Source organism: Sorex araneus, chromosome 3, assembly GCF_027595985.1.
Source record: "Sorex araneus isolate mSorAra2 chromosome 3, mSorAra2.pri, whole genome shotgun sequence".
In the NCBI taxonomy this organism is placed as follows: Eukaryota; Metazoa; Chordata; class Mammalia; order Eulipotyphla; family Soricidae; genus Sorex; species Sorex araneus.
The window spans coordinates 178860362-178878639 of record NC_073304.1 but is presented as its reverse complement, the minus strand read 5'-3'; the positions used below and the strand labels follow the sequence as shown (position 1 = coordinate 178878639).

At 45.6% G+C, this 18278-nt stretch overlaps 1 protein-coding gene across 1 annotated transcript in view; it reads right to left on the bottom strand.

The window, feature by feature from the left end:
* The window catches only part of MMP20 (matrix metallopeptidase 20), a 45657-nt gene that overhangs the window by 10850 nt on the left and 16529 nt on the right, over nt 1–18278 (bottom strand). The window contains exons 6-8 of the mRNA XM_004604811.2: nt 14838–14970; nt 6969–7105; nt 5735–5891 (exon numbers count right to left, since the gene is read on the bottom strand). Coding sequence (XP_004604868.2) covers nt 5735–5891; nt 6969–7105; nt 14838–14970 — 427 coding nt within the window. The remainder of the gene's footprint in view (nt 1–5734; nt 5892–6968; nt 7106–14837; nt 14971–18278) is intronic.

Below are 18278 nucleotides of genomic sequence, written 5' to 3'. Positions count from 1 at the left end.
TGCCCTAAAACAGATGACTGGTTAAAGAAACTTTGGCACAGTTAAACAATGGAATACTATGCAGCTGTTAGGAGAGACAAAGTAATGAAGTCATTGCGTACAAATGGATAGACATGGAGAGTATCATGCTAAGTGAAATGAGTCAGAAAGAGAGGTACAGACATAGAAGGACTGCACTCATTTGTGGAGTATAGAATAACATCACATGAGGCTGACACCCAAGGACAGTAGATACAAGGACCAGGAGGATTGCCCCATAGCTGGAAGCCTGCTTCATGAGCAGAGAGAAGAAGGCAGATGGAATAGAAAAGAGATCACTAAGAATATTATGACTGGAGGAATCAGTGGGGATGGGAGATGTGTGCCAAAAGTAGATAATGGACCAAACATGGTGACCTCTCAGTGTCTGTTGCAAGCCATAATGCCCAAAAGTAGAGAGAGAGAGAGTATGGGGAATATTGTCTGCCATGGAGGCAGGGGTGGGTGGGAAAGTGGGTGTATACAGGGGATATTGGTGGTGGGGAATGTGTACTGGCAGAGGGATGGATGCTTGATCATTGTGTGATTGTAACCCAAACATGAAAGCTTGTAACTATCTCACGGTGAGTCAATAAAATTAAAAAACATATATATATATAATAGTCAGTTATATTTAAAAAATCTTACACACACAAACACGCACACACACACATACACACACACACACATACACACACACACATATATATATATATATATATATATAGAGAGAGAGAGAGAGAGAGAGAGAGTTAGAGCCACCAAGTAGTGCTTATGCTTCACTCTTGGCTCTGTGCTCAGGGGTCACTCCAGATGGGCTTGGGGAACCTTATGTGGTGCTGGGAGTTAAACTAGGGTTGATCCAATGCAGAACAAGCATCTCAACCCCTTAACCCCTTAACCCCTTTACTATTTCTCTAGCCCCAATAGTGCTAGATTTCAACATGGATTTTTCTACGTCTATTGAGATGATCATATAGCTTTTATTTATTTGTATTCTATGAATATTGTTTATTACAGTAGGTGATTTTCAGATGTGAAGTCAACTTTTCAGTCCTTGGAAAGTCTCACTTAGTCATAATTTTCTATGATACTGGATTTTTTTGTAACTATTTTGGGCGGATTTTTTTGAATCTCTTAAGCAATGCTCAGGGGGTCCCAGGGCTACTACATGTAGTGCGTGACCAGCTGCACCAGGTGGCGTAATGTGAGGTCCCCAGATGTTGAGATGATCCAACTTTGTGGTGTGGGAGCAGTGTGTGGAGGCTTCTGTGGCTCTACCTAGAAGTGCTCTTGGGGGCCACATGGATCGGAGTCTGAATCAAAGTCCTAGAAGTGTGCAAAGTGCCCCCTCCTGACCACTCACTATTTCCTTTCCCCTTTGAAAGCTTTGAGTGTTCATTTTAACAAGAATTATTGGTCTGAGGTTTTTATTTCCTTGCTTCTTCAGTTGTTTTTTATTTATAAAATAAGCTATTCTTATTAGGGAGTAACACACACCTACAAACTGCCCCCGGTGCCATGTAGTCCCATCAATAGCCAAGATCCAGAGACTATAAAACAAAGCTCCTGGAAGAGAGCAAGGAAGAAGCTCTTGTCCTCGTGCCTGGCTGTCTTCACCGGGGCCCCTCTGGAGAGAGGCATGTTGAGTTTCCCTCCCCCCCTCCAAGCAGAGCCCCGCCAGTCGAAGATCTCCGGAACCCAGCCACAGCCATGCTCAAGATCACTCTCCACATATTCAGATGAGCCTCACGCATGAAGGAACCAGCAGAGGAACCCAGGTGTGCAGGACCCAGGGCTGAGATCTCCAAGCCTGCTCGGATTGGGACAGGGCCTCCTCTACCCAGATCCCCCTTTTTCCAGTAGCTTGGCAGCCACACCCACAAACTGCTCCTGGCGCCATGCAATCCCATCAACAGCCAAGATCCAGAGACTATAAAACAAAGCCCCGGAAGCACTTTGTTATAGACCTCGTATAGCCTAGTTCTCCCTCTCGGAAAACCTGGCAAGGTACTAAGAATATCCTGTCTGCATGGCAGAGCTTGGCAAGCTCTCTGTGGCATATTTGATGTGCCAGATACAGTAACAGTGATGGGGTCATTTTCCTTACCCTGAAAGAGTCTCCAATGTGGCACTCTGGGAAGAATGAGTAAAGAGAGGCTGCTAAAATCTCAGGGCTAGTGCCAATGGAGATGTTACTGGTGCCTGCTCGAGCTAATCGATGATCAACTATATGACAGTGATACAGTGATACAGTAATTCTTTTTAGGGAGTAGCACACACCCTGAGGCCCAGTGGCCACTCTCAGCACAGTGCTCAGGGCCACTCCTAAGGGGCCCAGCAGATCACGCAGGAGGATGCTGGGCGTGCGCTTCTGAATAATCCCCCTTCATTTTCGAGAACTGAGCCTCCAGAAACAGGGAAAGCTCGGCAGAACTGCGCATATCGTGTTCTCTGCTCTTACAAGAAGCTCCGAGTCTGTTCACAGAGCAAAAGCTTTCACAGAGCTTCCCAGCCTGCCTGACAGGCACACAGAATTTTGAATATGTTTCCCTAAAACTCTGTTTGTTTGTTTTTGTTTTGCAGTTACACCTAGCTGCACTCAGGACTCACTCCTGACTCTGTACTTAGGGATCACCCCTGGCAGGGCTGGTGGGGGGGGTATCTGGGATGCTGCAGATTGAATCAGGGTCAGCTGCATGCAAGGCAAGCACCCTCCCTGCTGTGCTATCACTCCGGCCCTTCCCAATAGTTCTGACTTACCTGGTTTCGCTCATTTTCAGTCTCATCTCTAATTGTCATATTACTCCCAGAGAGATAGGACGACAACACAGACAGTTGGGGTTGCTATGTTACTTAAAGTGTTTACCAACACCCACTTTTTCATGGAGTCAATCCTGATCTTCCTAGAAAGGCCCAGGCTGTCTCTGCCCTCCGGCCCGTGTCTCTTGTTCAAGCCCAGGCTGAGTCACAGCGAAAGCTTCCTGCACCTGCCCACAGCACAGCCATTCCATGCCTCAGTGATGGGGCTTCAGGCTGGCAGTTGCCTCTGCCCTCTCAAGGTGACAGGCAGCCTGACCGCCCCTCACTGCAGCCCACACCTTCGCCACCTCAGTGCTTTTCTTTGTTTTACCCACTTCTAGCAGGGTACTTGGGTTGCTCTTAATTTCTCGTTGGTGTCTTTACAAGCCTCAGCCCTGCCTGGCTGGGGTTGCTGGCGAGGGATAACTACCAGGTGGTAAACAGAGACGAGAAATAAGGGGGCAAGGCCCATCCCCAGTGAGCGTTGGCCTGTGAACACATGCTTGACAAGGAGCGGAGAGACGGCACCATTAAGGTCCCCACTTCCACACACAGGAAGACACTTTGCATCCCTTCCTCTCACTTGGGAAGGGCACGGCGGGGCCCGGGTTTCTCAGCAGTTCATCACAGCCGCCTTGTTGTAAAATACTGTGGGGTCTGCTTGGCAGGTACTGGGTGTTGGTAAGTAAATGGCTAGGACTGTCCCAGCAGGGATGGTTGGAAAGAAAAGCCATTGGCTTAGCAGTTCAAACATTGACTTGGGAAGGACAAGTTGTGGCCCCTTGTGAGGCTGGCAATGCGACCAGCACTCTTGGTGGCCCAGATTTGTCTGGCATTCATTCTTAAAAAGGAATTTCCTTTCTGAAAATATTTCTGTGTTTTAGATAGCTTCCTTCCTCTGCACAGTCTCGTCCAGGAAGATGACCAGTATAATCCATTCTCATCTGGTGGGCAGGGATAGAGCCCAGGGCCCCTCATGCGAAGCACGTGCCCTACCACTAAACAACAACCTTGTGCCTATAATTTTCTTTTAATAACCACTTAGAAGTACTGCAGTTCCAGACTTTTCCTTTTTTTTTTTTTTTTTTTTTTTTGCTTTTTTGGGTCACACCTGGCGACATAGAGGTTACTCCTGGCTCTGCACTCAGGAATTACTCATTACTCCTGGAAGTGCTCAGGGGATCATATGGGATGCTGACAATCAACCCAAGTCAGTAGCATGCAAGGCAAATACCCTCCCCACTGTGCTATCACACCAAACCCCGCGCCAGGCTGTCTTCACCAGGGCACCTCGGAGGGGGGCGAGTTGAATTTCCCTCCCTGCCCCAAGCAGAGCCCCGGCAGCAGAAAACCTCCAGAACCCAGCCACAGCTTCTCTCAAGGCCACTCTCCACATGCTTGGATGAGACTCACCCATGAAGAAACCGACAGAGGAGCCCAGGTGTGCAGGACCTGTGGCTGAGATCTCCAAGCCTGCTCGGATCGGGACTGGGTCTCCTCCCACCAGGTCCCCCATTTTCCAGTAGCTAGGCTGCCACACCCACAAACCATGTAATCTCATCAACGGCCAAGATCCAGAGACTATAAAACAAAGCTTCTGGAAGAGAGCAATGCAGAATCTCGCATGGCAGAGCCTGGCAAGCTACCCATGGCATATTCGGTATGCCAAAAACAGTAACAGTAATGGGCCTCATTCCCCTGACCCTGAACGCAACAGGGACAAATGAGACATTTACTGGTGCCGCTTGAGCAAATCGATGAGCAATGGGACAACAGTGATACAGTGATACAGTGAACCACTTAGAAGATTATTAAAAATAGGTGATATAAAACAAAAGCCTTGGGAAGCTGGGTGCTCTCTTGCTTTCATAGCCTAGATGAAAATGTTAGCATAGTCACTTGCTTGGATTCTGTTTTGCTTCTCTCTCTCTCTCTCTCTCTCTGTTGTTGACTTATTTTTCTTTTTGTGCCACATCTAGCAGTGGTCAGGGTTTATTCCTGGCTCTGCACTCAGGGCTTATTCCTGGCGGTGCTCAGGGGACCATATGGGATGCTAGAGATTGAACCCAGGTTGGCTGTGTGCAAGGCCCTTCCTACTGTACTATGACTGCAGCCCCACTTTTCTTTCTTTTACAAAACTTTAAAATTGTGATTCTGTGGTTTCAATGCTACTAATAATGGTTTCTCATGACATAATTCCAATGCACACCCTTCATTTGCTTCTCTCTGTTGGAGTTTAGACGAACAAATAATATCAATGTGAGAATGGGAATGTAGGGAGGGACAACGTGGCAGAAATTGGCAGCAAGGCACAGTTACTCCTCAATGCAGTTAATGAAATATAGAAATGTATCCATGAGAGGGTTGATCCAGATGAAGTGGGGAGCTCTTATAATAGGCCCCTGCAAGAGAGGACTGATGTGACATATAGTCCACATGGGGTTGAACGCCTTCGTGTTCTACACCAAGGCACAGGACTTAACAACAAGGCCCTTTCCAGCTAGCAGAGCTTCCCTTCACTGAGTGTGCTCCTGCCCTTCTTCCGTACAAAATCACCGGGACTCTGGAAGCATCGGTATTCACTGGCCCTGGGGCTTCTCTCACACAATTACTGCCAATGGATAGTTCTGTGCTGTGTTGGGAAGGCTACACCAGGCCACAGGGCAATCCAGTTAATGAGTGTGCACCAGAAGATAAGGGTATTCTTTCGCCTGGGGACTAAGCAATGCGATTCTGGAATGAACACTTCACCTCTTATTTGGAAGATGCTGAAGATGGCTTCAGTGATCAGGGCCTGATACTCCCAGGAAGGGTCAGGGTACCTATTGAATTTGCCTGCTGTTCTTTTATTCTCACAAAGTTTTGTGTTTCCCTTGGCATACACGTGCACCGTCGAGAGTAGAGGAGGCTGTACCTGTAGTATTCATCTCCCACGAAGAAGAGGGTCTTCTGTGTGTCCGGGACGTAGACGGCAGCATCGATCCGCTGCACGTATCTTGGGAACCCGAAGTCATAGATGGTCCGAGGAGGACCCTGCATTTGGAATCCTCTCGTTATCCAATAATGGGGCCCTGAAAATAGAAACCAGAGTTCGTAAAAACTCTGTACCTTATGGCGATGCACTTCACTCAGAGGATGCTATGGAGGGCCTGAGGGATGTCGAGTCTGTGTGATATCTGTCATGGTGATACCCAACAGGAATTATAAACTCCAAATCAGCTCAATAAAAGACTTAAAACTTGTCCTGAAGGCAAAACAAAACATAACAAAGGCTTTGTGATGCTTTAAGAACAGTAATACTATTGGTATTACTGTTCTTAAATTTAACACAGTATTATTTTTCATGATTCCTTTTACTTATAAATCTCAGTTTAGTCTCTAGCATATGACAAAAGGTTCAAGTATCATGGAAGTTCTATGATTCTGACTTAAATTAGTCCAAGCCTTTTGGGGAAGGTGAGGGCCACATCTGGCAGTGCTCTGTGCTCTTCCTTCTACTCTGTGCTCAGCGATCACTCTTGGTAGGGCTCACGGGACCACATGGGGTGCTGGGGATCGAACCCAGGTGGACTGTGTGTAAGGTGAGCACCTTATACATTGTACTCTCTCTCCAGACCCTAGACCAAACCTTTAATAAGCTAAAGTTTATCAGTCAATTTAAGCTAAAATTGGCAATTAATACTTCCTGCCAGCTCGCCATTCTTGTGTCTCAGGGTTGATAGTACTAGAATCATTTTGCACAGGATGAAATGAAGGCCCAGAGCACTTAGATAACTTTCCAAAGTACCTCAAAGAGCAATGGGCTGTAGCAGAGACTGTCTGCGAGTCCCCCTGCAGCCACAGGAGTCCCCCAGGAGCACTGCACAGCAGCAGCTGGACTCCAGGTTTGATGAAATGCATTTGAGCCTTTCAGAAGAGACTCTGAGCAGAAGTCCTGGCAGTCTGGGCCAGGTTTCCAAGCCCGTGGGCGCTGCCACTGAGCGACAGACTTGTCCTAACATGGTAGGTAGCATTCCTATCCAGCAGGGGGAGGGGGACACACACACAGACCCTGATCACTGAGCAGATGCGGTCTGTGCCATGAGTCCCCATCACATGAGCATAAGCACATGCCCGCTGTTCCCTCCCAAGAGGGGTTGGCCAAGTACCTTTGAAGAAGTAGGCAGTGCCCCGCTCAGCCACTTCATAAGCTGCATCCACGTTGGACATAAGCTGAGGGAAGGAGCTCGTGATGGTGCTGGGCCGGATCCCTGAGGGCAAGTGAACCTGTCGACGCCAGAAAATCCTATTGGGCAAGTCCAAGAGAAGTCAGTCAGGGGCTGATTTGGAGCTTAAACTGAACACGGATTAGAATGGGTCGGAAGCTTCTCTCCAGGGGCCATTTTTGAATACACCTTGCGCTCGGCTTGTTTTAAAAAAGAACACAGGTTTTCAGTTTTTGGTTTTGGTTTAAAGAAATAATTTTACCTTCTCCCTCTTTGTCTTCTTGACATCTATGCAATCCCTTTCATTTAATGAAGACCACTCACACATCCAAAAGAACAAAAGCAACCAATGTTGGTGTGGATGTGGGGAGAAAGGGACTCTTCTTCACTGCTGGTGGGAATGCCGACTCGTTCAGCCCTTTCGGAAAACAGTATGTATGATTCTCAAAAAATCAGAAATTGAGCTCCCATTTGACCCAGAAATACCACTCCTGGGAATATATCCCCGAGAGGCAAAAAAAGTATAGTGGAAATGACATCGGCACTTGTATATTCATTGCTGCACTGTTTACAATAGCCAAAATCTGGAAAAAACTTCAGTGCCCAGGAACAGATGACTGGTTAAAGAAACTTTGGTACATCTACACAATGCAATACTATGCAGCTGTTAGAAAAGATGAAGTAATGAAATTTGCATATAAGTGGATCAACATGAAAAGTATCATGGTAAGTGAAATGAGTCAGAAAGAGAGGGACAGGCATAGAAAGATCGCACTCACCTGTAGAATATAAAGTAACAGAATGGGAGACTAACACCCAAGAGTAGTAGAAATAAGGACCAGGAGGTCTGCTCCATGGCTTGAAACCTGCCTCATATGCTGGGGGAAAAGGAAGCTGAGATAGAGAAGGGAACACCAAGTAAAAAATGTTGTGAGGACCCATTTGGGTTGAAAGATGCATGCCGAAAGTAGACTATAGACTGAATAGGATGGTCGCTCAATACCTTTCTTGCAAACCACAACACCCAAAAGGAGAGAGAATAAAAGGGAATGCCCTGCCGCTGAGGCAGGGTGGGGTGGAGGCAAGGATGTTGGGAACATTGGTGGGGGAGAATGGGTACTGGTGGAGGGATGGGTAAACAATCATTGTATGACTGTAATGCAAACACAAACGTTTGTAAGTTTGTAACTATACCCCATGGTGATTCACTAATAAAAAATAATTTAAAAAATAATGAAGGCCATTCAAGACATGAAGGGATAAAGCATGAAGATGTCAGTGACTTACACTTTTCATTTGGACCTCCCTAAGTGTCACTTCATACAGACCTTCCTTACCATTCTGTTCTTTTGTTTTTGTTTTTGTTTTTGTTTTGCCATACCTAGCAGTGCTCAGGGCTTACTCCTGGCTCTGTGCTCAGGGATCACTCCTGGCAGGGCTCAGGGGACCATATGTGGTGCTGGAGAGAACCCAAGCCAGCTACACACAAACTCCCCTAACTGCTCTATTATTTCTCCACCCCCAACTCTGATCTTTAAAAAAATTAAGATCCCATAGATAAATATAATCTAGGTAAACATAGAAACGTAAAAATGAACTGTGGATGGGAGATGCTAATTATTCCTGTAAAAATAGCTAAAACGTTAACAATTATAATTCTCATGTGGCCATTCCTTTTCAATCACTAGTCTGCAGACTAATGCTGGTCTGAGGCACAAAAGGATTGGTAACCACTGGTCTAGATCCTCATCACTTGAAAGTATTTGTGTCTTTGAACCTGATGACTAATTAACAGAAATGTGGCACGCATAGTTAACTTGAAGCTTAGTATCTCATTTATCCAATCTTATTTTCATAAACTAGGCGCCATAGCACAGCGGGTAGGGTGTTTGCCTTGCACGCAACCGACCTGGGTTCGATTCCTCCGTCCCTCTTGGAGAGCCCGGCAAGCTACTGAGAGTATCCCGCCCACACGGGCAGAGTCTGGCAAGCCACCCGTGGTGTATTTGATATGTCAAAAACAGTAACAAGTCTCACAACGGAGACGTTACTGGTACCCACTCAAGTAAAATCCATGAACAATGGGACGACAGTGCTATGACAGTGCTACAGTGCTATTTTCATGAAATCAATGTCCTTCTACATGTATTGATGGAAACATTGATGCATATGTGACTCACCTGAGTCATGTCTCTGATGAACCTCAGCTGGCATTCTAGCAGCCATCTGAACACCCAAAGTTGGGGTGAATTTTCTTTTATGTTAAAAATCAGCAAGTAACTCTAGGTAAAGATTAAGCTCCATCTTTTTTTTTTAACTTACAGGACATTGATGTTCTTTCAGATTTAGTGTGAGAGGTGATAAAGTGTGGTGACTGGAGCCAGCCAAACTGAGCACAGACCACCTTCGGGAGATCCGGGTTTGATTCCCAGCATCAGAGGGCCTCTAGAGCATCACCTGGAGTGGACCTCAGAGCTCGGATTAGCCACGGAGCAGTGCGTAGTGCGACCACCCCCCCAACCCCCGCAGAAACAGCCCCTAAACCAAGAAATCAAAAATGCACTTTTCAACTTCTTATATACACAGACTCTTAAATCCCTTAGGAATAAATGCGAATATAGGGTGCTGTGGATGCTGTGAGAACTAGAGTTGGTTGTTCTAAACCCACCATGCATTTGTGCCCCATGGATTCTTAAACCTTTTCCCACTGGTGAATCCTTCCCACCTGAGAGAAATGCATCATGGGCTGGCACTGCCAGAAACACTTCAGATTCATTATGTGATTGGCTTGAATTAATTATTGGTCGTTGCACTTTCAGAAACCTTTTACTGTTGCCAAATTTTTTATGACCTCCCCACATGCAGCTATGCAGCGGCCCCCCTGAGTTGTGAGTCACAGCTTAAGAAGTTAGGTCTTAGGGAATTTTGGCGATGTTGGTGAGATTCTGGTTGTTGCAATTGAGGGTGGGCAGGATTACTGAAGTCTAAAAAAAGATTGTTCAAAGTGAAAGTAAAGTGAAATTTATTAGTTACACAGGCGGGGGGGGGGCTAAGGGTGGGGGGACTAGGGGCGTGGGGGGGTTAGGGGTGTGGTGGGGCGGGGTGGAGCTATACTGGGATTCTTGGTGGTGGAATATGAGCACTGGTGAAGGGATGGGTATTCGAGCATTGTATAACTGAGATTTAAACCTGAAAACTTTGTAACTTTCCACATGGTGACGCAATAAAAAATTAAAAAAAAAAAGACTTTCTTGGAATAAAAAAAAATATTCAAAAAAAAATAAAAAAAGATTGTTAAACATACTATAGTGCACAGGAAATGCCAATGCAATAAGGACTAATCTTTCTCAGAATATCAGCAGTGCCAAAATTCAGAAACTTAGTTTAAATGCTGTTTTAGCTTCTATGTTACATAATATATGATTGTAAATGTATATAATATATTATATGGTATGTTGTATAACATAATTTATCTATAATATATAATATGGTATATAATATGACATATAACTACATATTAATTACATATTATATGTCATGTAATTACATATAATTACATATTATATGTCATATTATATATATTGCAAATAAACATTACCCATCACTGAAATGGAGGATCGCTATTTCTAAAGGAATCATTGGAACATTTACACTACTCTGGAGAAGAAAAGTTATCTCTCGTGTAATGAAGCAATAGTATATATATCCAAAGGATTTTTTTTTTGTTTTTTTTCGGGTCACACCCGGCAAAGCCAGGGGTTACTCCTGGCTCTGCATTCAGGAATTACTCCTAGCAGTGCTCAGGGGACCATATGGGATGCTGGGAATCGAACCTGGGTCAGCCGCATGCAAGGCAAACACCCTACTCACTGTACTATCACTCCAGCACCCACCTCCAAAGGATTTTTAATCTTAGGGTTTAGATTATGGTAACAAAAGCATTACAATTGACAAATAAGGTATAGCAGGAGACCTCCTAGTAAATCTATAAATGGATTTAAAATGAGGAAAAGAGTCGTCTAGAGGCTAAGGATACGTAAGCTCCCTCCAGCTCAGCATGGCACATGCCCAGCATGTGTAAGGCCTTGGATTCCATCACTGGAACCGCACACCTCACCCCAGTATGTCAGAGAGTTGACCTTGGGACCACTGTCCCCAGCACCACCATTTAAAATAGGTGGCCCCATTAAAAAAAAAAATCAATGAGCCTATTAGAAAAGAATAAGTTCAGATTGTATTTGAACCAGACAATGAAAGTAGATAAACCAGACAATAAAAATAGATCTTGTATCAGTGCTTTGTAACAGGATCTTTGATAAGGAGAGCAAAGTAAAGGTGTGTCTTGAGAATACAGCCCTGCAGTTAGGTATTTATCTACAGGGTTTATCTTTGTGTGCCTCAAGCCCACTTGTCTCTCAGAGGCAGGCAGAAACCCCACCCCATACCACCACACAAATACATCTATGTCCCCCCCCCACCATGTGAGCGACTGAGAATTGATTGATTAGAATTTACTTGATTATTGATTTTCATATTCTCTGAAGTTTCCACTCCCTTTTATTAAAGCACACAAATCGATCATGGAGTTTGTGGTGGGGTCACTATTGACCTCAGCAAGGCCTCTTGCGGCTCTCTGCCAGCCTCTTGGTGTGGGCCAGGCCACTGGAGTTTGAGCCCCGGGTTTACGGAGTGCCAGGTCTGCTTAGGGACTTGGTCTCTTTTCGTGATACTTTTGGTCTTTCTTCTGTCTTCCCTAGCTGTCTTTGGCACCCTCCTGCCTAAGGTGACCTGGCCTTTCATTCTTAGGAACTGCTTTTCCGTCTGCTTCTTCGACTCTCAGGGTGCTTTGGTCTGAGTTGAATGAGCCCTTTCATTGTCCGCCACCTCCCAGCCCTTGCTCTCCTAGACTCTTTTTAATCTCGCCCTGTTCACTAAGGTCAGGTGGAAAGGCCTCTTTCTCTTTGATGCTCCCAATTGCCACTCCTCTTCCCTGAGATAGAGCAATGTGGAATGGGAGAAGAGACGTGGTAAGCTTGAAGCTTGTCTTATCACTGAATGGGTGACCGTGTGTGAGTCATTTAAGTTTTCTGAGGCTCAGTTTCCTTCTGTCAACTCAGAATGAGAATAGTAACACCTTGCCAAGACTTCAAAGGACTTTCAGTTGAGAGAACATATACGAAGACATTTTATATGCTCTGGAATATTCATTTTTCTTCTGAAATGTTATTTATAGACAGTTTAAAAAAGACAAAGTATCTCCCTGACCCCATTTTGTTGTGTTTATTTGGGGAGGGGGCCACACCTGGGATGTTCAGGACTTACTCCTGGCTCTGTGCTCAGGGATCACTACTGGTGGGGCTTGGGGCATAATATGTGGTGCCTGGGATTGAACCTGGATGGGCTACATGCAAGGCAGGTGCTCTTCCCATACTGCTATTGCTCCACCTCCTATTGTTTCTTAAATTAAATAAATTTTTCCATTGTATAGGTTTTCTATAGTGTCTGGACAAGAGTTTTGACTGGGAAATCTGACAAGGATACATGGACTGAGCGACCTAAACTTTAATCCCCAGATTTCCATTTTTGTTGTTGCTGGGGATAGATCTGGTGCCTCAAACATGCAGGCCAAACATTTACCACTGGGTCTCAATTCGGATCCTAGATTACTTAGTTTTTAAATGAAGGACTTGAACATGAATGACCTCTATGCTTACTCCCTTTGTAAGATGCTATTAGTAAGTTCTATAGTTGATTGTGATGTTCTTGTTTTTATCCTTAAAGTTATAGTATATAAAACCCAGAGATATGCAAACGTAATTTTGGTATGACTGCTGTTTCCTTCTTCTCTCCCTTGAGTGTCTAAGGAATTCTCAAGTCATCTTAATACTTTGGATTTTTTTTTTGGTTTGTTCTTTGGTCACAACTGGCAGTGGTCATGGATTACTTTGGCTCTGCACTTAGGGATCACTTTTGGTGGGGCTTGTCGGGGCCAGATGGGGTGCTGGGCATTAAACCCAGGTTGACTGCATGCAAAGCAAGTACCCTACCTGCTGTGCTATTGCTCCAACCCCATGTTTGGGATCTCTTATATGTGAATTAAATATTTATGGAAGTTTTGACTTTCAACTTAAGTTCATTTCTCTTCAAAGAGAACATCAGATTGTACCAATACACTTCATACACTAAGGAGAATACGTGACCGTGTCAAGGTGACTTACAAGAGTACTGCATTCCATTTTTCTTTGGAAACAAATCATGTGGTTATGACATCCACAGCGTGAAACATCCCATCAATAGGTCATTGTTAGTGATGGGGAATTCCAGGCTGGTGGGTGGCAGGGGACAGACAGGGAGCTCTTTCATAAGAGCCCCCAGGTTGCCACGAGACTGAGTCTCAAAAGAACTCCTTTGTTTTTGGTCCAGGCTCCCCAAGCACTTTGGGCCTTTGGTGACAGCCAGTAGGGGATCAGAGAGAGAGAGAGAGAGAGAGAGAGAGAGAGAGAGAGAGAGAGAGAGAGAGAGAGAGAGAGAGAGAGAGGAGAGAGAGAATTGTGGGATTGTATCTCTTGGACACAGCAGGGTAAGTGTCCAGGGAGTGAGCACTGGGCATCAATGGTGTGGCAGTGAGTCCTGGCTCCCCCATCACTATGTGTTACTGAAAAAGTGACAGCAGGATGGTGCTTGCCTTGCACACGGCCAACCTGGGTTCTGTCCTCAGCCCTCCACATGGTCCCCTGAACCCCTCCAGGAGTGACCTCTGAGTGCAGGGCCAGCAGTAAGTTCTGGCCACTGCCAGGTGTGTGCCCCATCAGATGAGTCTTCACTCAAAGGATCATTAAACTTTTCGAAAGAAGCCCCAAAGCAAAATTCCTAATATTAAAAAAGGCAAACCTTGAGGTATCTTAAGGAGCTCTAGTTGTATATCACTATATTACTGTCATTCCATTGCTCATCGATTTGCTCAAGTGGGCACCAGTAACGTCTCCATTGTGAGACTTGTTGTTATTGTCTTTGGCATATCAAATTTACCCCGGGTAGCTTGTCAGGCTCGCCATGCAGGCGAAATACTCTCAGTAGCTTGTCAGGCTCTCCGAGAGGGACAGAGGAATCGAAGCTGGGTTGGCCGCGTGCAAGGCAAACACTGTGCCTGCTGTGCTATCACTCCAGCCCCTAGTTGTATTTAACTAGAATTATTCATCCCTCTTTTGTCATTCTCTGTGCTGTCGACAGCTGACAGGTGGGGAGTTACAATTCTTGGGAAAGAGTGGTTTGGGCAGAGTAGTGACTCAGAAATAATTCTCCCTCTAATTATCCATATGACTATCAACCAAGCCAAATGACCAACTGCCCCTCTACCCATCAGACTGTCTATTACACCTCATCACTGAGCATTTGTTGAGCATATGCTATATCCTCTCACTGGGCAAACAGAACACAGCAGTAAACGGAACAGCCAGCAGAAAAATCTGGGCTGGAGTCATAACTCAGCCCCTCGATGAACCCCTTTCACCTCCTGAAAGTTACTTGTTCTCTTTCGGCTTCTTTCATCACTGTAAACTGGGGATTCTCTTCTCTACTTCCCAGTGGAAAGTGTTGGAAGAAACACAGTGAATGAGAGGGAAACGGTGCAGTGCCCGGAACACAGTAGGTACTCCTGAGCTCAAGCTCCGGAAGCTCCACATCTCCTCCCGGCCCCTCCCTCTCGCCCTTCAGCCCAGGATAGTGTTTACTCATGGTTCCCATCAGGCAATGGCAGAGACCTGGGACTCTTGGGCCCCCTAAATCAGAGCTGGAAGCCTGTTCTGAACTTACCGGTCCCTGAAGAACAGCAGCTCTTTCCCCAGCATTGTCACGGCATCGAAGGATGAGGTGGAGTCACACAGGTCGGGGTGGTGAGGGGGTGTGTGCGGTGAGGTGGGTTTTCCCAGGAATGGTTTTCGAGGTCCTAGGAAGAGAAATGGTCAGGACTGAGCCCGCACCCCCATGCCTCTCACTGTGGCAGGAAGGTAGATCTGGGTTTTAATCTGTTTGCTTGCCCACTGATTTGTGTGATCAGAGCAAATGATTTGACCTCTTCAAGCCTCAGTTTCCCTAGAGTGGGGAGGAGCAATATTAGCACCCATCTTAGAAGGTTTAAATTACATCATTTCTGAGAAGCATTTAGATTACAATTACATTTAATTAATTTGCTAGCTGCAGGTACTATCAATGCATTTAGAAGTCACAGGGATACAATATGAGCGTGGCTAATCCCACCACATTAAATATTTCAATGTTGCTCAGAGTAAATCTTAGCCCTGGGCAGAGAAAGAGAACAAAGGTTAGGCTGCTGGGCCCCTGGGTCTGTCCCCAACACTATCTGGGCCCTGCCTTATCCTCAGCACTGCCCTTAGTGCTCTGAATACAGAAACAGGAGTCAGTCAGAGTAAGCTGGGTGGCCCTCCAAACTAATTCCCCTCCATCAGGCTCCCCTCCCCCTGCCCCAAATCTCCAACCCTTTTCTGCCTTTGTTTGATTACACAATGGTAATTAGAATGATGATGATCAGTTATTAATGTTTAAGCAGTATGAACTAAGATACCATTATGTTGTGCATCTAAACTAATAGGATGTTTCTATGTCAATTATAACCCAATTTTAAAAGGTGAAAAAGGTGTTTCCACTTGTAGGTGTTGCTTTGTCCCCCTGTAGGTGTTGTTTCTGGGCCGTGCCTCTCCTGGAGGCCCAGGAAAGCCCTTGAGACAGTGTGGTCTTGACCGTGTGCTGAGACAGTTGCAATTCTAAGGTGTCTCCTGGCGAGGGGATCCGATAGTGCTCAGGGCCTGTTCCCGGGGAGCAGGTTGGAGAGTTTCATCTTTTTATGTCCTAGGGACCATTCTCTAGCTATGGAGAGCAAGCCGTCTGCCCTGACAGGTCCCTACTCTTGATCAAGTCTTACACCCAGAGGTGAGGGTCAGAGAAGGGCCGCTGGGAGTGAGAGATGATGAGGAGTAAGGCCAGCAGTGGGTGAGGCTTGGGGGAAATCAGAAATGGGAAAAGATGGGAAAACATCCCAGATGATGAATCTACAGTAGGTGTTGAGCATTTCAGGGTGGGCAGGGGTGCAGGCCAGCCAAGGAGAGAGTCTCTATGGCTCCTGGCAACAGAACATGGTTTTCTATTGTGTTCACCTGCTCTAGAATGACCACGAGAGAATGAATGCCCCCGAGAGACCTGGGGTATGACGAGGCTCCTGGCATGAGGCATGGCCTGGGGAGGTGTTGTTGGACTTGGGGCTTGATTCTTCTTGGCCCACCAGGACAGCTTCTCTCATGGGATCTGGGTCTCTGGACCCCTTGGACAAAGTGTTATAAAACAGACTCGTTTCAAGAATTTTCCTTATCCCTCACCTAGGAGGAGGACAGCGCCTTCCTGCTCTCTGAAGTGAGGGAGCTGCCAGGACACACGTCTGGACACCATTGCTTTCCCACATAACAGGAAATCTCACTGCAGAATTGTGTGCTAATTTCTGAGCAGCTGATGGAGAGGCTGATACATGGAAGGCAAGGGTGGTCGGACCACTGGGCTCTCCGGGTCCTTCTCTAGGCCGAGAGGATGGAGAGAAAGAAACTCCATCAAGGATTGACTGAATAAGCAGGCTTTGAAACTTAAGGGGAAAATCAGTTTTCCTTTTTCCCATTAAAGAAAAAGCTCCAAGGTCTAAGGATGTTCTAAGATTTCTTCTGGCCAATAGTTTTGTTTTTCTGTTAGAAAGATTAGATACAGATTTTCTAAACATCTTTGATTATATTTGAGTGAATGCTAATGCTTGAGATAATCTGGGATATCTTTCAATATGTAATGTCTGAGCCTCGACTTTTTTAGCAATTGAAAGAAGAAAACACTTCAAACACTATAGGATAACACTGGGTTTGTCCTTTCAGCCTTGGCAGAGAACTTAGTTTACCTTAAAGCAATGTCTTTTCTGTATGGACACAGGAAGACAGTTAGTACTATGCTTTGTAACTTGGGAGCTGATTGACTCCAATAATATTTACTCTTGGCATCTGCTTTCTCGACTCAGTTGTCCTTAGTTCCTAGCACCCCAAAAGCAGGGTCCCGGAAAGGGACGGAATGGACTCAGGGAAAGCTGTGAGCTACCTGGCATTGAAATGGGCCAGGCCAAAGTGCCACAATACTCAACTATAAGTTGAGAGCATGGTCATAGACACATGCTGTCATAATCCAAAAGTAATGACTAGACTAGGACCCTACTAGGGTTAGGAAGACTAACCTGGCTTGAGGACTGTGGTCTGGAATATATAGTGAATGTCCTCAGGAAGAAACAAACTTTAAGTCTGATATATCTCTTACTGTACTCATACAGAATGACATTTCTAGAAGTATTAGAAGTAAATTTACTGTAACTATTTAAGTGGATTACTAGCTGAGGAAAGAAGAAAGTGACACACCCTGGATGGGACCCCGCCCCTGAGCAGATCTCCTAGTAATCTGGAGTAATCTCTTTAGATGAGATTTTGTTAATCTCCTGGAGAAATGGTCTTACCTCTCTTTGTTGATTTGTTAATGTTCAACCCACCTTTGTGTCAACACCTCACATGATTGCTATATAAACTGATTCTAAGACAAGTAAGGAAGAAGACACAGAAGCAGGAGAGAAGACACAGTAGCAAGAGAGAAGACACAGAAGCAGTAGAGAGAGATTAGAAGAGGAGAGATTGGAAAACACCAGAGGAGAGACGACAGAGGCAGAGAGAGGTCGGAAGAGACCAGAGGAGAGTCTATAGAGACTGAGTCAGAGATAGAGAGACAGAAGAGTGCACAGTGGCACACACAGACGCGGAGCACAAAGGAGGAGCCATCCCGATCTGGTCCATACACAGTGGCTTGAGAGTACCAGATGTGAGTGGTGTGAGAGAGAGAGAGACAGAGACAGAGAGAGACAGAGAGAGAGCGCACCGCCCCCAGAGCCTGGGAACAACACAACACACACATCACCCCCTCCTGCGCACGCATTTGTGTTTTGTACAAAACACCAATAATGGTCTGAAAGGACTCATGTGAATGGCATTGTAAAGTGCATGCTGTGTAAAGGTCTGGGTGATGGATTTTTTTTTTAATCATCATCATTGTTGTTTCTAAGATGAGAGGGTAACTCACCTGCAAACGCGTAAGCGAAATAACAAATGGTTCCCAGGGATCAATATGCCCTGGAGAAAAAATGTGAATACACATCCTGTCTTAGGAAGCAAT